The sequence below is a fragment of the Zalophus californianus genome, chromosome 9 (genome assembly GCF_009762305.2).
Source record: "Zalophus californianus isolate mZalCal1 chromosome 9, mZalCal1.pri.v2, whole genome shotgun sequence".
Taxonomy (NCBI): domain Eukaryota; kingdom Metazoa; phylum Chordata; class Mammalia; order Carnivora; family Otariidae; genus Zalophus; species Zalophus californianus.
In genome coordinates, this window is record NC_045603.1 from 57,419,886 (window position 1) to 57,440,000 (window position 20,115).

At 55.2% G+C, this 20,115-nt stretch overlaps 1 protein-coding gene across 1 annotated transcript in view; it reads right to left on the reverse strand.

Moving 5' to 3' along the window:
- Positions 1 to 20,115, reverse strand: part of LRP1 (LDL receptor related protein 1) — an 80,716-nt gene that overhangs the window by 40,684 nt on the left and 19,917 nt on the right. The window contains exons 7-20 of the mRNA XM_035729121.1: positions 15,157 to 15,319; positions 14,853 to 15,075; positions 13,662 to 13,851; positions 13,051 to 13,194; positions 11,612 to 11,848; positions 10,266 to 10,446; positions 9,152 to 9,374; positions 7,616 to 7,817; positions 7,206 to 7,331; positions 4,898 to 5,038; positions 4,651 to 4,776; positions 3,819 to 3,935; positions 3,290 to 3,370; positions 1,531 to 1,698 (exon numbers count right to left, since the gene is read on the reverse strand). Of these exons, the coding sequence (XP_035585014.1) occupies positions 1,531 to 1,698; positions 3,290 to 3,370; positions 3,819 to 3,935; positions 4,651 to 4,776; positions 4,898 to 5,038; positions 7,206 to 7,331; positions 7,616 to 7,817; positions 9,152 to 9,374; positions 10,266 to 10,446; positions 11,612 to 11,848; positions 13,051 to 13,194; positions 13,662 to 13,851; positions 14,853 to 15,075; positions 15,157 to 15,319 (2,322 nt within the window). The remainder of the gene's footprint in view (positions 1 to 1,530; positions 1,699 to 3,289; positions 3,371 to 3,818; positions 3,936 to 4,650; positions 4,777 to 4,897; positions 5,039 to 7,205; positions 7,332 to 7,615; positions 7,818 to 9,151; positions 9,375 to 10,265; positions 10,447 to 11,611; positions 11,849 to 13,050; positions 13,195 to 13,661; positions 13,852 to 14,852; positions 15,076 to 15,156; positions 15,320 to 20,115) is intronic.

The following is a 20,115-nucleotide window of genomic DNA, read 5'->3' on the forward strand; positions in this document are numbered from 1 at the left end:
GCCAAGTCCCTTACATCCCCTCTCATTTCATGGAGGAGGAAGCCAAGGCTCAGAAGAAATGGCTTGTCCCAGTTCACCCAGCTTGTAGTGAGGGGCAGAATGTTTTTCCTGCCATACCACAGGCCTCGGGACCCCCTTCTGAGAATCTCAAGGCACTATTACCTGTCCCACTCGCCCAGCACTTCTGAGATGGCCCTTGAGACTCAGCGACTGTTTCCTGGGCCTCAGGTGACCATCCCCGCCCTCCCTCTCAGTCCTGGGCCCCTGGCGGGAGCTCGTGCAATCATACTGCTCTCACTGGATGCACCTTCACTCTACAAGGCACAGGTTGTAAGCTGGAGGTCCAGGGGCCAGATAAGGCCTGTGGAAAGATTTTGGCCTGCAGTATTTTTAAAACTTTTAAAATCCATTGCCAGTTGTTCTGGGTTGATTTGTGTTCCCTAAAAATATGCTGATGTCCTAACTTATAGTACCTGTGAACGTGGTCTTCTTTGGAAATAGGTCTTTGCAAATGATCGAGTTAAGATGAGGTCATTGGGGTGGAAAGAGGAAATCCAGACACAGAGACAGGCACACATAGGGAGAACACCATGGGAAGATGGAGGCAGAGATTGGGGTGAAGCATATACAAGCCAAGGAATCCCGAAGATTGCCTGCAAACATCACAAGCTAGGAGGGAGCCCTGGGCAGATTCTCCCTCACAGCTCTCAGAAGGAATCAACCCTGCCAACATTTTGGACTTGGGTTTCGAGTTTCTAGAACTGAGACGATAAATATCTGCTGTTTAAGCCACTCAGTTTGTGTGCTTTGTTGTGGCAGGCATAGGAAGCTAATACACCAGTTGTTTAGAAGTGGGTAGGTTTCACATAAAAACCTGCTTTTCTGACTTCTCTTAAAGCCTGGGCAACCCTGGGTCTGCAGTCTTCCATGGAAACAATCGGCCAGAGCCAAGTCTGTGCCTTCCAGTAAACTCAGTCCCCACTGCCCCCTGGCTGGGCCCTGGAGGCTTGGGCCCTGAGGACCCTCACAGAGCCAGTGCCTCTCTCCTTTGGTCCCCACTGTGCTCATTCATCCTCACTCCCCCACCCGAGCATCCTTTTTCAAGCTCCCAGCTCTCGAGCACAGGCTGTACACTGAACGCTTTTTGTGCATGATCTCACTGAACCCCCACATCAGCGCTGTGATGTGGGCGCTATTATTATCCCCACTTTGCAGATGACACTCACAGAGGCCCACAGAGATGAAGTAACCTGCTCAAGGCCACCCAGATAGTAAGTTGCAGAGCTGGAGCACAAACCCAAGGCCACCCAACTGCAAAGCCCGTAATCTTAGCAGCGTGTGACGAGAGTTTGTTGACAATCTCCCTCCCTCCCTCACGACAGGCAACTCCTGAGGATAAGAGCCATGCCTGGGTTATCTCGTTTCCCAGATGGCAGCGGCACACGACAGGGGGAGGGATGGAGGGACGGAGGGACGGCTGAGTGACTGGCACGGGCCGTCTTGCCGTGCCCGCCGCCCCCGGACACCCACCCTGGTTGGTGCAGTTGGCATGGGTCTCATCACTGTAGTCCCCGCAGTCGTTGTCCCCGTCACAGGTCCAGTGCTCGGGGATGCAGCGCCCGCTGTTACACTTGAATTGAGTGCTGGAGCAGGAGTGGCTGCAACCGGCCTCATCACTGTTGTCCCCACAGTCATTGTCTGGGGGGAGGCAAGAATGGCAGAAGCGAGGAGCAGGTCAGCAAGCGGCCTTCTCTGTGACCCCAGCTTGGGGCCCCCACGCCCACCTCCCCATTCCCACCTCAGCCCGCCCCACCCCCCCACTGAGAAAATAACAAACAGAAAAGACACAGAAACTGCATAGACTGCAGCATGCACCATGGCCCACGCAGGAGGGGTGAGGAGAGGTGGGGGGGGGGGGCCACGACAGCCCTTCCCTGTCTCGGAAGGCGGCGGGTTGGGGACTAGACACGTTCCTTTCCCTTTCGGCAGGGCGTGGGAACAGGGGTCAGCTTGCTTTGGGGGAAAGGCAGAGATTTCTCTGGTTTGGGAGGGAGTGAGGTGGGTGGAGTGTAGGTGAGGTGCCCTGCTGGGGAGGGAAGGGCCTCATCAGGCCCCCCTCTGGGGGGCCCCAGGCTCTGGGCGCCCAGCTCACGGGGGTATGGTCTGCAGTTGGGAAGGGTTGGGGGCCACTTCTGGAAGGCGTCTGAGGGTAACTGAATGAATGTCCTGCTTTCGAGGCCTTGTGGGTGGGGGTTACCGGACTTCCCTCCACATTTTCAGGACACTTAAGAAAACTGGGGCATGGCTTCCTCCCTTGAGGTGTGTCCCTGCCTCTTTTCCACCTGGATTTGCTCGTCTCTCCTCCCTTCTGCGTCTTGGTCTTCTTGTTCCCCCCTCTGTCACCCTCTCCTCGGCCCTCTCTGCTTCTTGCCCTTCCACTGTCTTTCTCTGCCTGTCAGCTCCTCTCTCCCTTCTGTCTTTCCCTTCACATCCTAGGAGCTCTCTGGAGAGGGGAGCTGCCTGGGGGTCCTGAAAGGCGGCCCAAGGCCGGCTGGGGCTCTGGGGTGATGGTGCATGTGCTTCTATGCACTGACCGGCAGGCTCAGGACAGGTCTTTTCGTCAGAGCCGTCCCCACAATCCTTCTCTGAAACACAGAAACCGCCAGGGCAACCATTGGCACACGAGACACGGCAAAGATGAGGAGCAACATGGCGTTGACCCAATACATCCTCTCACACGTTAGCCAGGGCTGGAGCCACTGGTACAACACGTCACACACAGACACGACCAGAGCCACCAGACGGCACACACATGACGATCCACTGGCCCCCATGGCTCGGGGCTGACATCCCGTGGTCTGTGGCTGACCGCCAGGTGGGCTCCCGAGCCTGAAGCCAGAGCCTGGAGGGTGCACCAAGGACCCCAGGAGCTGGGGTTTGCAGGGGGAAGAGAGTTGGGCACTGGGCTCCCCTTGCTCTTTCCCTCTAGCCTTTCTCACTCATTTCTCCCTGGCCCCCAAGCCTGTGCCAGAGAATGGGCCGCTCAGGCTCCGTCTGGGGAGGAATGGTGCTGATGGGCGACCAGGAGGGTCTCCGCTCAGTCCATACTGGTTTCCCCCATGGCATTTCTGGCTTGTCCTCATTGCTCCCAGCCGACCGAGTGGGGCTTCAGTGAATTGGAAGGAGGCCCCGGCTTGATTCTAAAACCCCTTTACCTCCCATCCAGGACCTGGCTGTAGCTTCTAGCTTTCCTAGGAATCGGGGCAGGTTAAGGGGGGCAAGCTCTTACCATTGTCACATCGCCAGTTGATGTTGATGCATCTGCCATTGTTGCAGGTAAACTGAGTCAGAGGGAAGCAGGTGGGATAGGCTGTCAGAGAGAAAGAACAGCTGAGTAGGGCCCTCAAGATTATACAGCATCACAGCCCCAGGAAGGTGGGTGCGGGGTCCCTCATGGAACCAGCAGCCATAGCCCGGCCAGTCAGGGGTGGGAAAGCTAAGTGGCGGGGGCTCAGCCTGAAGCTCTGCTCATTCATCCCCATCCCTCTGAACACCCCTTTCTCAAGCTTCTAGCTACCAACCACTCGCCCTGTGCTGAGTGCTTTTCATGCAGGATCTCACTGAATCCCCACATCAGGGCTCTGATATTATCCCCCATTTTGCAGGCAAAACTCACAGAGGCCACAGAGATGAAGTAACTTGCTCATGGCCACCCGTGGACTAAGGTTCAGGGGCCCTCCAGCACCCCTGCCCCAGGGCACGTTCTCCCGGGCTCCCCCTCCCCTGTGCCAGTCTCGCCTCCCTGCTGCCCCTCCTACCACACGAGGCGGACTCGTCGGAGCGGTCCCCACAGTCATCGTCCAGATCACACGTCCAGGAGATGGGAATGCAGCGGCCACTGGCACAGGAGAACTGGTTGGGTGGGCAGGTGCGAGCTGGGGACAGGGATAGGCGCGAGTGTTCATAGCCCTGTCCCCCTCTCAGCTTCCTGTTCTTTCCTACTACCTTCTGCCTATCGGGAAGTCTTCCCAAGGGTCTCAAAGCCATTTCTCTTAGAGAAGCTCAAAGCCATCTATGTGTGGGGCGCCTGGATGGCTCAGTCGGTTAAGCATCCGACTCTTGGTTTTGGCTCAGGTCGTGGTCTCAGGGTCGTGGGATCGAGCCCCACGTTGGGCTCTGTGCTCAGCACGGAGTCCACTTGGGATTCTCTCCTTCCCTCTCCCTCTCCCTCTGCCCCTCCACCTGCTCACACTTGCTCTCTCTCTCTCTCTCAAATAAGTAAGTAAATTAATAAATCTCTTAAAAAAAAAACAACCAACAGCCATGTGGTCTGACACCCCATCTGCTTCACCCCATCTCTCTGGTGTCCTCCAAGGAGAAGATCCACCCTCCTTGCTCCTGTATCCAATCTGCAGCCATGCTCTGTTCCCTGAAAGCTCAGTCCTCAGAGCCAACCCCGTTCTTCTGGGCACAGGGAGAGCACTCCTCTCCCCCTCGCAGACCCATCCTCTCAGCCCTAATACCCCACGCTCCTTTCTTTCCTGAGGACTCTGTCTTCCCAAGCCTGGCTGCCCGCCCCCCCCCCGCCCCGGCCCCACCTCCCCGTCCCTGCCTACGGGGCACCCTGTGCGGTCTACCCTGACCCCACACCTGAGCAAGTGGCGTTGGACTCGTCTTCACTGTTCCCACAGTCGTTGTCCCCGTCACAGAGCCAGCGGTTGGGGATGCACCGGTTGTTCTCACACTTGAAGCGGTCCGAGGGGCAGGTGTGCTGATCTGGGGAGCGAACAGGTGGGGGGGGGTGGTCAGTGAGAGGGCGGGGCCCAGCTCACTCACGTGCTGCCCTGCAGGCCTGCCGTGCCCCCCCCCACCCCGGGGAGGGGGGTCGAGGACTCACGGCAGAGGGCCGGGGCCTCATCGCTGTTGTCCAAGCAGTCATTGTCGCCATCGCACTTCCAGCGCTCCTGGATGCAGCGGCTGTTGGCGCAGGCGAACTCGCCGGGCTGGCACTGGGGTGGGGGCACGTAGGATGGGTTCGCTGCGGGCACCACAGGGGTGTGGGGGGAAAGTCAGACCCAGGTCATGGGGCAGGGGCTCCCCTCTCTGCACTATGCTTGCCTGTCGTATTATTTTAAATAATACCCTGGGAGTCATTTTTCCTAGGGCGTAATTCTTCACGAACAAATAATCTGGATGGAAAGCGCAGCTCTTTCTCAAGCCACAAGGGTGATGTTTACTTGAATACTTTCAGTACTTCAGTATGACCTGAGACCGGCTGCTTCCGAGAGAGCTTGGAGCCCCACCCTCCTGCCCGTTACTTTTGTCCCTACTGAGAAGACCACTCCTCACCCGCTTCCTCCACAAACTGCCTCTTGGAGGTCACCTCTGGGACCCCCAGGACCCTGTCCTGGTCCCTGGGCTTTTTCCTTCACAGATGCATCAACTCCACCGGAAGGAGTGAACACAGGCCCCAGAACTCTGCAGGCTGCACCCTCTTGTCCCCCGGCACTCCTACCTCACCACCCCGTCTGCCTTGAGCTCTCAGCAGTAAAATCACCATGTCCTTGGTCTGTGTTTGCATGGGTAACGTTAAGAAGCCCAGCACTCCCATGTCAGCCCCTGTCCCTGCCCCCTGAGCTCTGCTGGATGCCGTTCTGACCCAGCCATCTCTCATCCCCGCTCCAATCCCTGAAAGTTCTGTGCATCCCGTGGGTGCCCACTGTCTCTCTTGCGGCCCTGGACCACTGGGCCTTGGTATGTGTCACCTTGCTCCTCGCTACTGCTTCCCAACCATTCTCTCCTTCCTGAAAAATCAGTGCTGACTTTCATGCTATTAGACTACACCAAGCCCTACTTCTACGGTCCCCCAGGCCACTCCCTGGCATCTTAAGGGTTTTTAGCTCCTGGCTTGGTGTCACTTTTCCCCAATTCTCTCCTGCTCTAATTCTCGAGGATTTCAATGTCCGTGTGGATCCTTCCATCACCCTGGCCCCTCGGTTTCCCTCTCTGCCAATGCTCTTGCCTTCCACCTGGCCTCAGTCACTCCTTCTTAGCTGTCTGCTAAGGCCCCGTTGACCCATTTTCATTTCTGGGATTCTATCTTAGGGTAACAATCCAGAATATGGGAAGGCAGGAAGATGTGGGAAATAGGGCAAGTGATGAAAAAAACAGGCTCTGGGCCAGATTTCCTGGGTTCAAATCCCTATTTGGACTTTGGGCCTCAATTTCTTCATCTGTATACTGGGGATAATAAAATATACGTTCCCTACAGGAATATCTTAAGGAGTAAACAAGTGACTGCGTGGGAAGTGCTTATAATTCTTAGCTCCTGTCTGTGCTCAAGAAATCGATGTTAGCTGTGACTATAACAAAAGAGAGAAACAACATAAACATCCTGCAGTAGAGAGAAATCGTTGAGAAAATTAAGAAACATTGACGAATAAAATATATTTCAGTCATTAAAAATTCTGCTGACGTTATCTATGACCTACTGTTGAGTGACAAAAAGCAGAAAACAGAATAGCAGGTGGAGCGCGATTCCGTTTAAGGAAAGGTAAACACGTAGAGAACTGCTTCGGAGGGCGTCCCCCCCAAAGGTAACAGTGACATCCATGGATGGTGGTATTTGGGGTGGCTTGTACTTTCTCTTTATGTTTTTCTATACTGTTCATTTATTTATTTTTTTGCAACGAGCATGACCTACTTTTATCTAAAAAGAGCCTATTTAAAAAAATGTTACAATAACACAGAAAATGCTGTGACATATATGAGCCCAAGAGGGTGGAAGACATTTTATGTGCGGTATGATCTCAGCTACCTAAACCCAACCATGTAACCCAGCTGGTCCTAAAGAGATGGTGTTCCCTCCCCACACTGCTAACAATACACTGGGTTCTGTTGGTGGGATTTGGGCTTTTTTTCCCCTCTCTAATTTCCAGTATTTAAAACTGTTGTTATATTACTTTGATCCAGGGGAGACAAATGTAAAAGGATGTGTTCCTGTTCCCAAAGCTGTCCTGGTCATCACTCAGTTTCCCCTAATCTTTGTGCTCTCCCAAATTCCTCCTATCCCCCGTCCTCCCCGAACCCCCTCCTGCCCCCCAGGGCCTTCTCTCACCACAACCCTTGCCTCCTGTTGCCCCCACAGGGCCCCCTCCCGCTGAGGCCTGCTCCCAGGCCTCCCACCCTGGCTGGGCACCTCGTACCCAAGCAGGTGACGCCGTCTGTGTCCAACACCTGGTCCTCAGCGCACGCGCACTGTCGGCTCCCAGGGGTGGCCAGGCACAGGCTGCTGCAGCCGCCGTTGTTCACGCGACATTTGTTGGTGCCCACTGCAAAGGCAGGGCCGAGGGAAGGGCCGGCGAGGACACGGAAAAGTCACGTTCGAGTGAGGAGTCAGAAAGGGAGGCGGTGACGACAGGACAATAAGCATGTTGGAGAGAACACGGAGGCACGGGACAGGGAGGGAGAAGGGGAAGACAGAGTCAAACTCTCTTCTCCAGGACCTCAAAACTCAGAGCTAGGTTCCCCGGTGAGTGCCTTCACCCCACTCCCCGAGTAGCCTCACTCCCCATCCAGGTCCCCCCCATTCACTGGCCCCAGCCCCAGGGGGTACCTTGCTGCTGCTGGGCATCATACATGCGAATCTCAAAGATGGGGGGCCGCTCGCTGCGCAGAAGGGTCACGGTGGGGGGGGCGCCGCCTGTGCCCCGCTCTAAGCGGTAAACACTGCCACTCCGGTACTCGGTCCAGAAGAGGTAGTTGCCGTGGTGACACAGGCCGAAGGCGTGGTTCAGCTCAGGACCCTCGTATACAATCTAAGAATGGAGGGGAAGTTACTGAGCAGCTGAGGAGAAATGGGGTGCCTGAGGAAGGCCTGGGGGGATTACTGTTTTGTTCATTCACGTGTCCATGTCCTGGGTGTGGGTCTTGTTTCCCCCCTTAGCCTAGAAGCCCCTGAGGGTGACAGCTTTGCACACACTGAGGTGCCAGACCCTGGACCCAGCAGGAGGCTGATGGGGAACTTGTCCACACTGTCCTCCCTTGGATCCATTCATATGCATTCATGCCCCTCCAACGTGGGTATATGCGTCCGCACACACGCAGAGTACTGAGCAGACAGCCAGAATTCATCCGTTCATTTCTTCACTTAACAAGCATTTGCCAGGTCTCTTAAGGGTCAAGCTATGGTATGAAAAAGACATTGTCCCTGCCCTGAAGCCACTATTGTCTCATGGAGGGCACACACGGTAATCCAGGCTGGAAGAGGGGTCTGGAGACAACATCCGGAGAAGGTGTCTCCTGAGCCACGGGACAGGGGAGGAGGAGTGGGGAAACCGCGTCAGCGACAGCTCAGGGGGTGCACCCTGCACACTATGTGCCGGGAATTCCAAGCTGTCTTGTGTCACTTGCTCAAGTGTCAGGGTACAGGGAACAGGGGGAGAAATAAGACCACAGAGAGAGGCAGGGGCCAGATCATCAAGGGCCTTCTATACCAGGAAAAGGCTCAGTCCACATGCCTAGATATGCACATGACTCCCGAAGCATATGGCCAACCCAGTGAAAAAGTGTGTGTCGATGCCGTCTCTAGGAGTCCTGCACTTGCACAGAGGCAAACACAGCAGGCGCACACCAAAGTGTGCTGTGTGTGTGTGCACAAACGTGCAGAGATGCACACGAGTTGTCCGCTCAGGTACGCACATGGGTGGTCAAGCCCGCAGACAGCATGCAGTCCCAGACACGCTCTTGGAGAAGCGATCCTCAGGCAATAGGACACGTCACACACACAGCATAGAGAGGCGCACATCCACAGGGACAGAGGTGGACATGCATGAAGCACATGGGCCTAGATCCAGAGATGCCCACACATTCACACACAAAAAGCCCCGTCCAGGGGCGCCTGGGTGGCTCAGTCGGTTAAGCGTCTGCCTTCAGCTCAGGTCATGATCCCGGGGTCCTGGGATTGAGTCCCACGTGGGGCTCCCTGCTCAGCAGGATGTCTGCTTCTCCCTTTCTCTGCCCCCACCCCTGCTTGTTCTCTTCTCTCTCTCAAATAAATAAAATCTTAAAAAAAAAAAAAGCCCCATCCACACACAAACGTGACCTAGCAAAGCACACAAGAACACCCCCACACAGGTGCGTGCCTGCCCACCTTCCGGTCTGTGCCATTGAGCAGTATGGTCTCGATGCGGTCATAGAAGGCATCCACCCAGTAGAGGCGCCCTGCTGGGATGTCCAGGCTCAGCCCATTGGGCCAAAGCACTGTCTTGGAGGTGACGAAGATGTCTCGGTGTGAGCCATCCATCCAGGCCCTCTCCAGCCGCCCTCGCCGACTGTCCTTTGGGTCCTCCTCCCAGTCTGTCCAATACATCCACCTGTGGGCAGGGACTGGTCAGCACCCATGGGCCACCGCTGCCTTCCGCAGCCTGCTGTGTGATCCCGATCCACGTGTGCTGTACCAGAGCTCCCCCCCCCAGGGGCTTCCTGCCTCCTCCACCCTCGGCCCCACATTTCGTTCATTCCTCCACTCAGCCAGTGTTTGTCGAGTGCCTACGGTGAGCTGGGCATAGTTCTGGCACTCGGGGACCCAGTAGAGACCCAGGCAGACAAGGCCCCTACTCTCCTGGAGATCACATCCCACCCAGGGGTACAGACAAGAAACAAGTCAACTGGAAGGTGACACACATTGGAGATCGAGAAAAACCAGGAAGGACACGAAGCAGGGTGACAGTATAGAGAGTGGACTGGGCAGCAGCTGGGGAAGGCCTCCCTGAGGAGGCAGCATTTGAGCCTAGGTGTGAATGTGGACAAGGGGCTAGATCTGCAAATGTCTGGGAGCTCCAGGCAAAGCAACTCCCAGAGCAAAAGCCTTGAGGCAGGAAGAGCTGGGGGGTCTGAGGAACAGACAGCGAGTGGTGGGGACAGAGTTTCCAAGGGTAGCAGAGAGGTGCAGATGAGGTTGAGGGGATGCAGGCAGATCCTGTGGGAGCCCAGGCCTGATAAGGAATGTGGTTCTCACTCCAAGGGCAAGGGTAGCCCGCAGGGGGCCCCAAGTTGGGAGTGACAGGACCAGATCTCTCTGTATGTGTCTAAGGCATCACTCTCATTGTCCTGAAGATGGGGCACCTTTCCCCCATTCAGCCTCTGATTCCTGCCTCAGCACCCCACTTTAGGTTGCTCTCCCCTGTACACTTCTTGTCTCACCTCCCAGTTCTGAGACCCACAGTTCCTGACTCCTCCTACCCCCGGGCCCGGGAAAGACTCACCCATTGAGTGGATCCACCACAATGGCCCTGGGGTGTGTCATTTTCCCCTCGATTAAAGTCTTTCGGGTCTGAGCAGCCTTCTCCAGCCTGGCCACACTGATGGTCTTCTTGGGTCCATCATCCGTCCAATACAAATTGTCCCCCATCCAGTCCACAGCTACCCCCTCCACATTGTGGATACCTGCAGGGAGTGAAGGGGGCCATGACGGAGAGCCTCAAAGGAACCTCAACACTGCCTGCCTCTGAGCAACCCGATGCCCAGGCCGTGCAGGGAGCACCCTGTGCCCGAGATGGTGGGTGGGCTGGGGTGGGGCGTTGGAAAAGGAGCTGAGGAGACTGCGTTGAGGCCCCGGGGCTCTCAAAACTGCAGCCAGCAGCCCGTGAACCTATGTGGCAGATGCAAGCTCTCATATGAGGGCCTGTCTGAGCCTGAGCTAGGGTGAGCTGAAGCAATGTGCGTGTGGCTCTGGGCATAAGTGTGACACAACATCCCAGGCCCAAAAGTCCTGAGCTAACAAAATGAATAAATTAGGAAGTGATTTTTCACTTAGCCAAAGTGTTCCTCTCAAGTTTACATAGCAGCTCCCCTGGTATAGGGAACCCCAATCTTTTCCTGATGAGTTACTTTTGATTTCCCCAAAGTCTTATGATTGCTGACTGCTGAGGTTCAATGAGCAGGACTGGTGGGGGGGGGGTGGGGAGCAGTAACTGGGCGTCAGCCAGATTCACTGGGTAGAGAGCTCTGTCCTGGGGGCCCAAGTGCAGGTTTGGGAATTCCTGACACCCAGCAGGAAAAGGGCAGAACTCAGGAGCTCAGAGGCAGATGGAAATCGAGGAGACAATGTAGTGTTGTCCTGCCCAAGCAGCTCAGAGGGAAAAACTGGGTTCAGGTCCCAAAACATATTCTTCACAGGACAAGTAAAGCAAGCAGCTTTGGTGACTGTGAGGGCTGTGCAGGACCTCTATGGGCACCCAGGTGCTGGCAGAGCTGCTCTATTCAAGGCCTCAGGCCTCTCCTGGGCTGTGTCCCGTGTGCAGCTCCGGAGCTCAGAGCCAACGGCAGAGAGACTCCGAGTTTTCCCAAGGGTTGGCAAGGACGGCCCACGCTGCCTAACCCATCCATCCTCCTGCCTCTTTCCGGCTCAGCCAAGAAGGGGGTCACACAGGGGTCAATCTGTCTATCCCTTCATCTCCATGCCAACCGGCCCAGCCAGCCAGTCAGCAGGGAACTCTCCATGCTGACAGGGCGCTGAGAAGGCGATGCACAGGCCTCACGTGGCTTCCTTTCCCAGGTGGGTGTCCCTCGGGAGTCCCATCTGCACAGCCCTCACTTTGGGGGCACTTACCGTCCTTCAGGATGGTCTCCCGCTCGGTGCCGTCGATCTTCTGGCGGCCAATGAGGTAGCTGGTGGTGTCGGCAAAGTAGATGAAGCCAGTCTCAGCATGGAAGTCCAAGGCCCGGGGGTTCATGAGGTTCTCAATAGGGATCATGTGTTCGTCCGGGACCTTGGCCCCCATATCCATGCCCCGGATAATGCCTGGCCGGCCCTTGCCATACACAAGGAACAGCTCGTGTTCTGGTTCTAGGGCAGGCAAAAGGAGGGGCACAAAGTCAGGCACGTGTGTGTGCACGCGCGCGCACACACACACACACACACACACACACACACACACACACTACCACCCTGCCTCCAGGGCCACGGCCCAAGAGGTTGCAATGCCCCAGCTCTCCTGGGTCAGGGGATATGGGTATGGCAGGAGGTTGGGGTCACATGGACAGATCCATAAACACGTAAAAGCCAGGGACAGCACCCTGGGGGGGGGGGGTCTGCCTATGCCACTCTAAGGGTAGGAGATGGGGCAAGAGTAGCAAGGAGCAGGTTTTCAGTTAGGTGCTCACTGCTCAGTGGTAAAATGCTGGATTCTGATCACGCTGGATCACTTCTACTGCTATCATCCTTATCTAAGCCACATCACCCCTTGCTTACACCACAGAAGGAACCTCCTGCCACTCCCCTGCTGTCCATCCTCTACCCAGTGGCCAGCCAGCATGATCTTTTGACAAATGTGAAGCACATCACGTCACTTCTCTACTGGAAAGTCACCAAGAGCTCCTCGTCCCATTTCGAATCCCATCCAACCTCTCCTTCCTGTCTCCCCTCATTCATGTCGTGCCCTTCTCAGCCTTGAAGCCTGGCACTGTTGATCCCCTCTGCCTTCAGGTGGTCACATGACTCGACTCCTCCCTTCATAGAGAACTTGGCTCAAATCCCTGCTCCACAGAGAACCCTCCCTGATCACTCCACCCCAGCTGGGGCCCTCACTGCCATCAGCAGGCCTGTGCTCCACTCTATTTTCTTCCTAACACCAGGTACCACCCGGAGTTACTTTTACTCGTCTGTCTCCCCTGCCAGACTATAAACTCCGTAAGGCAGAGACGACATCTATCTCGTCACTGCCGAATCCTCATGGCCAGGACAGCACCAGACACATAGCCCGTGCTTACGAGGTATTTGTTGAGTGAATGAATGAATGAATGAATGAATTGAATGGGCCAGTTGACAGACTTCTACGGAGCCCGAGGAGGGTAATGGGAAAAGCCTTGCTCTTGGATGTGGGTTCAAATTCCGTCTCAGCCCCCCACTAGAGGCGAAATGGGTAAATCCCTTCATTTCTCTGCATCTCAGACAGAAACGGCCAGGCTGTGGGGAGGCAGACAAGGACATGTCCCACCCCATCCCAGCAGGCACACACCCCCCCGCCCCGCCCCGCCGCGGTCACTCACTCTTGCATGACTTCCCATCACTGCCCAGGCTGAAGCCGGAGCGGCAGCGGCAGGTCCGTGCCTTGTGGCTGTTGGCTAGCAGGCAGATGTCGGAGCAGCCGCCTGGCTTCCCGAACTGGTCATTCTCACAGGCGTGGCTCCTCACTGCAGGCAGGGGAGAGTAGTCAGGCCCCTCCAGAGCCCCCGTGCCCAGGCCTTGAGAAGGCTTCCTGAGGTCTGACTGACCACACTCCTTCCTGCTGTGGTCTTTAAGCCTGTTGTCCCATTTGAAGCTTTAGAAACCACAGGACTGGGATTTCTCTGCCTTCAGATTTGCAGGTGGCCGTTTCTGTGGCCAGGGGAGAGAGTCACACCACTGCCCGTGGTCAGGTGCTTCTACTCTGAAGCAGCCAGGGAACTGGGAGGAGCAACATATGTCCTGAGCAGAACTGGGTGCAGGGGCTCCATGGAGGTGGGATCTAGAGGCTGAGGGGCAGGAAGGGGCTGGCAGGGGAAGCTGGGGGGCCAGGGGAGCTAGTCCGGGATGGATTGCTATAAGAAGCAGTCATGATATGAGAGAACCGGGCACTCCCACAGGAGGGCCCATGCAGGGGCTGCGGGGCCCCACTCACCTCGGGGCTGACGCCGCTGGTGGTAGATATGGAGGGCACCTCCTTTGTCCACACGGGTGACGACCTGGTAGTCAGTGCTGTTGAATCGATTCACTCGGATCACGCTTGTCTTCTGCTGGGCATTGGCATTGTCCGAGTTGGTGGCATAGAGATAGTTCTCAAACACGGTCAGGCCATACAGATGCTCAATCTGAGACGGGCGGGTACGAATGGTCAGCATGAGAGGAGAAGGGAATTCTCCCTCTGTCCTGGAGAGCCCCTCGGCTTCCCATCCAAATTTCATTATTTGCACTCCCCACTTCATTCCACAGCTGTCTAACTCCACGATTTGCTCCTGTCTCCTCTGGCTCTTGAGATCTTTGCTTGTCAAAATCCCAATCATCCTTCACAGAGTATCTCTCTGAAGAGCTTCTGGGATCTTCTAACCAGACACAGGCTCTCCTTTCACGCTCCATCTCTCTGGCTATTATCCACTGACTGGTGATTTATGGACTCACCCCATCCACTCTGCTCAAACCCCTTGAGGGCAGGAACCACATCCCCCACAGGCTCAGGCATACAGTGGATGATGGAACCATTTTGGACTGAACTGGAGTTGGGCCCTAAACTCTGTCTGCAGGAGGACATTCTTAGCCCAACTCTAGCCACCAGCTTTGGGAAGCCTGAGAGGACAGACCTGCCCCAAGCAAGCCTGGTAACAGCCCTTGCTACCCACCTAACCTATCCAAGGTGACTGACTGTTCCAGCTTGTCCAAGACAAAGGGATTTGCTGGTTTGTGGCACGTCCAGGGCTAACAGGGATGGTTGGTCACCTCAATGATCCCAGAATGGAGGTGCCATCTCTGAGTTGGAAGGGCTTCTAGGCTTGGTCCCAGTGCTATTTCCCCGCTGTGTAACTTCAGGCAAATCTCTTAACCTCTTTGAACCCTGCTTTTTCTCATGCCAAAAGGGAACGGAGACACCTGCCTGCTTATCTCCCCGGGGTTGTTGTAAGGATCAAATGAGAGGAGGGAAGTAAAAGATGTCTCTAAAATGACCTGTTTCCATCAGAGTAGAAGCCATATCCACTCCCTTCCTTGAGGGGCTCATGTCTACCCCGCTTCCCACCAGAAGGCAAACGTGCTCCCACGTTGTCCTCCCTCTCACTGGGAGGCCTAGGGAATGGCTGCCCTGCAGAAGCTTTCCCCTCACCAAAATGCCCTGGATGATGGTCTGCCGGCCCTTGCCCTCGTAGTCCACCACCTCAATGTAGTCCAGGTAGGCATCAGCCCAGTAGACGAGGCGGCTGACCAGGTCTAGCGTGATGCCGTGAGGAAACACGATCTTGCTATCAACCAGCTTGGTGCGGTTCTGCCCATCCATGTCACAGCGCTCCACCTTTGGGATCTGCCCATAGTCAGTGAAGAACACCTTCCTGTGGGCAGAGGGCATGTTAATTGGGCTCTGGACATCAGGCACTCTCCCTTCCACCACGGCCTCGGCCCACGCCTCTTACCCCATGGCAGGGTCCAATGCAATGCCCTTGGGGTTGTAGAGCTCCAGGTCCAGCAAAGTGACACACGTGTCCCCGTTTCGGTTGCAGACAAAGATCCTATCATCGATGTCATCCACAAAGTAGAAGTTGCCCGTCAGCCAGTCGATGGCCATCTGTTCCACGTCTGGAAAATGTGAATGAAAGAGCTATGGGGGGAGGTCCTCCTACAGACATGCCCACCCTTGTTGGTGCAGAACCCACCCCTGGAAGCCCACCTCCTCTGGGGCGACCTCCTTCACCATGGAGGCTCCAGCTCTCCCTCCTCTCTGAGCTCCTATGGGAGTTCTTGGCAAGGGCACATTTTGCCTTGTACTCTTTGCCATCTTTCCTAGCTGGTTTCTATCTGGTTTCTCCAAAGACAAGCGTCTGAGAAACCTATCTGGTTTCTCTAAAGACAAGTGTCCGAGTGCCCTCCCACAGAGTCCTGCTCCACACACCAAGCTCAGGGCCGCACACAGGAGGCACTGGGTCCGTGTTGGCTGATTAGTTCATGGACAAGCTTCCCCAGCTCTAGCCCTTCCCCGAGCGGGACCATCTTCTTGGGGTACCAAAGGGCAGTGAGGACAGGTCCCCAAGTTCATTCCGCTATTTTTACATATGCTTTTGCTTGAGATACCAGCACTCAGGCTAACTAAAACATCACGCACGTTTGATGTTGGCTGAATTTTCATCGTTCTATGGTAAGTCAAGTTATCTCATGCCAGCCAGGGCACTAACCAGACATGTACATGTTGTGTGACTCTTAAAAATGGAAAAGCAGGGCACACCATTAATAAATTCAATCTGAGAGAAAAGTATGTCAAAATATGGCACCCACAGAAATGGAAAAGGGAAGGTCCATGGTATCAAAAGATTGGAACCAGTGACATAGGCCAAACTTCCTCTACTCACCCCCGTTCCCGTTTCTTCAATGTCCCTATTGCTCAATTTCCTACCCTAGGGTGGGAAGGAGCAGAGAATAACATACAGGGCTGGAGGACAGAGAACACAGGAGGAGGGCCATAAAAGGACTCTGAAAGTAAACCGAGGCACGGTTCACAAAGAAGGGGAGCTTCAGAAAGGTGAAGACGAGAGGAGGATGGAGACCGGGCGCCCACACTCAGTGGGAACTCTGAGCACCGGGACCCCTGCGGGCCTCCTCGGGCTCCTCCTCTCCAAGACCCACTGGCTCCCATCCACTCACTGCCCCCTCCAACTACCACCACCAGAGGGAACACCTCTTGCAAACTGGGAATCTCCTAAGACAGTGACTCCTCGGGACCCCTGCCTTGCACTCCACCTCCACCAATTGCCCCAACAGGTAAAGAGATCTGGGGACCACCTGCCTTTGGCTGCAACTTACTCCCACACACTACCCCCACTCAAACCCAGTAGGGATTATTCCGCCCCCACAGAGCTGTGGGTATAATAACTAGACACTCTGCTCAACCCCCTTTTAATCCTCCCCGCCCCCCACAGGGATTCAGGGGCTGTTTTCTAATAGTGGGTGGGGGTGGGGGCAAAGGGAACAGGAACGTGGTTCCCAAGGAAATTGGCTAGGCCCTGACACTGACTCAGAGTCACAGGACTTAGGCCGTGGAGGAAGAGGAAGAGCAAGAGCCAATTCGGGGCTCTCATCAAACTGGTTTCCTCTTCAGGTCCTCCCAGGCCCCCCGCTCCCCTGTTAAGCCTCACTTCAAGGTGACCAGAGAAGGAGGTCACGGAGTAGAGGCACTGCCCCTGTGGTTGCTGACGCACCCCCAAGCCCAAGCACTGTCTCCTCTGGGCTCCTAGTACTGGCTCATCCTGCAGATAGGGGAAGAAAGAGGCAGAGCAGCCTGGGAAGTGCGGGTCCCAGGCCACAGAGGAAGAGGGCCCGGGGCTGGGATAAGGCAATCACACTGCCCCACACACTGTGACCACAGAGAAAACAGATCAAAATGAATGCCACTAGGCGGCCTCTGGAGGAAACCCAAAGTCCCTAAGGTGGCTGGGGGGAGACCTGCTGCAGTACCGGGCAGCTAGCTGGCAAGTAGGTTGGAAGGCAAATGGGGCCGCGCGTCCTTTACTCGGTGGGCACGGTGTGGGGGGGGCTGATGGCATGCAAGGGAACTTCACTGGAAGCCATTTTCCCAGCACCAGCTGGTGCAGCTGCATCCTTCTCTCTAACTTCCTGAGGCTTCCCTGAGTCACTGCCCAGCTCAGGGCTAGCAACACCCTGGTGCTGCTCCCCATCCACCCTTCCCTCAGCAAGAAGGAAGGAGGAAGAAATATGAAGAGATAGAATGCCCCCCCATCGCAGGTGCAGCTCCACAATCGCCCCCCTGTGCCTCCCAGGACGTGGCCGACCTTTGAGACTCCCTCCTGGCCTGGCTTCCCTGCCAATTCCGGGAGAGCAGGCAGAGGGATCGTCCTTGCTCTAGATTATTTACCCTTGGCCGGTCTCCCCTTCCACCTCCCAAAGGCCAGGCAGGGCCCCACTCAGCAGGCCGGTGAGGAGTTGGCAAGAACGGGCGTCCCCAGACCGGCCTGGCCTCCACTTTGGTATTTTTGCAGCTGGAGACTATTAGTCGCAAGCAAAAATCCTTTGTTATACAACCCCCCTCCACCACATTATTTTCCTCTCTCCTGAAGTCCAGATTCCTCTGCCTGCCCCACCACACAAACTCACACACATGGCCACTCATACCTATCCAAGGCCAGTGTAGACAGATGGGCTCAGATTAGGAGAGGGCACCTTCCCTCCTGGGCTCCCCTATGGGCAGTGTCTGGGCCACTGGCCTGTCTCATGGCATGGGGGGCAAGTTGATCCCTGGGTTTGATGCCAGAAGACCTGAACATTCTGGCCCCACACATTCAGAAGGCAGCAGTCCCCTGTGGCCCAGTCTTCTCAGGGCTGACCCCAGAGCATCCTCCAGAGGGGCTCTGGCCAAGGGCCCCAAATCTTTTTTTTTTTTTTTTTAAGATTTTATTTATTTATTTGACAGAGAGAGACACAGCAAGAGAGGGAACACAAGCAGGGGGAATGGGAGAGGGAGAAGCAGGCTTCCCGCGGAGCAGGGAGCCCAACGTGGGGCTCGATCCCAGGACCCTGGGATCAGGACCTGAGCCGAAGGCAGACGCTCAACGACTGAGCCACCCAGGCGCCCCCAAGGGCCCCAAATCTTGAAGACAGGGGAATCTCAAGTAAACCTAAGGGGAAGAATGCTATGTGGTGGGAAGGGTCTGGGGTAGTCTGGGAGTCACGTTTTTGGGGATTCGAGCATAGAGGAGGAGGCTAGGAAGCTGGGGGGGGGTGAGACAGTCAGAGGACAGACCACAGCTTGCCAGTGATGTCACAAAAGACTTTCACTTCCAGGCTCCAGAATAGACATGGGGTGTGTGTTTGTAACTGATAAGTCCTCCCTGCACTCTCCTTCCACCTCCACCAATGCTCAGCACCCTGCCCTCTACATAACTCCCGTTTTTCTCAACTTCAAGAGATATTTCCCTAAACAGTTGCTGCTTTTCCAAAAACAACCCCCCACCCCTGCCCCACCATTCCCAAGAAGGCCCTGGCTTCAGCTGCAGGACTCTAGTCACTCACCCTAAAATAAATCTGGGAGAGGAAGGGGGCCTCTGTGCCCAGAGGAAATATCCCCCAATGCATCCATATACGCAAAGATTGTAGGACAGGGCATGAGGTCTCTGGATGAGGAAGGATGAGCAAGGGTAAACCCCATTCCCACTTTAACCACATCCCCAATGAACACACTGCATTCTGGTCCTTATTCCAGGAACCTCCCCACCTCTCCCATCACTCTGCTCTGCCCTGGGCCCAGTCAGGCTCCAGGCACTGACAGCGGGTTTGAATCCTGGTTCTACTACCTTCCAACTGTGGGACTATGGGAAAGTTACTTTATGTCTGAGTCTCAGTTTGCTCATCTGTAAATGTGACTACAGGAAAGTTACTTAATGTCTGAGTCTCAGTTTGCTCATCTGTAAATGGGACTACGGAAAAGTTACTTAATGTCTGAGTCTCAGTTTGCTCAACTGTAAAATGGTATGGTACCTTAACAGCATTTAGCACAGGGCTCCAGACACTGAGAGTGGGTATGAATCCTGGTTCTATCACCTTCCAACCGTGGAACTATGGGAAAGTTACTTAATGTCTGAGTCTCAGTTTGCTCATCTGTAAATGGGACTATGGGAAAGTTACTTAATGTCTGAGTCTCAGTTTGCTCATCTGTAAATGGGACTATGGGAAAGTTACTTAATGTCTGAGTCTCAGTTTGCTCATCTGTAAATGGGACTATGGGAAAGTTACTTAATGTCTGAGTCTCAGTTTGCTCATCTGCAAAATGGTATGGTACATTCATAGCACTTAGCACAGGGCCTGGCACATAATTAACACTCCACAAATGGGAGCTGTTGTTCGTACCATCGTCCCCCCTCACCTTGACCCCATTCTTCCCTACCTTCTCCAACAAGTTACCGTCTGTGCCTTCAGCTAGAGCCCCGTGGCCTCCTGACTACAGGTGGGCCCTCCAGGTGGGCAATTTGGGGCTAATACCTACTATTCTTCAAGACTCAGCTCAGGTCCCCAGAAGAAAGCTTTCTGTATTTCAGACTCCCGTAAGCCCCAGTCACTCCTTTTATCACAGCCTGTTTACCTGACTACAAATACTGTGAGGGCAGGGTGCTATCTTTCATCTCTGTCCCCAGTGTCTGACACACATATACTGATTCATTCAACAAATATTTGTTGAGCACTGAGTCCTCACTCTGTTGTCCTAGCGCTGGGACATCACTTTTTCCCTTCCCTTCGACTGCCAGGATCTTCCTTCTCTGGCCCCAAGACGGTGGGAGAACATATCTGTCTGGTAATCCTCCTGCTTCTTAGAGTCACTCAGGGCTCTTGCCCTGAGGGCTGGTGGGGAGAGGGAGGCCCAGGGGAGATGA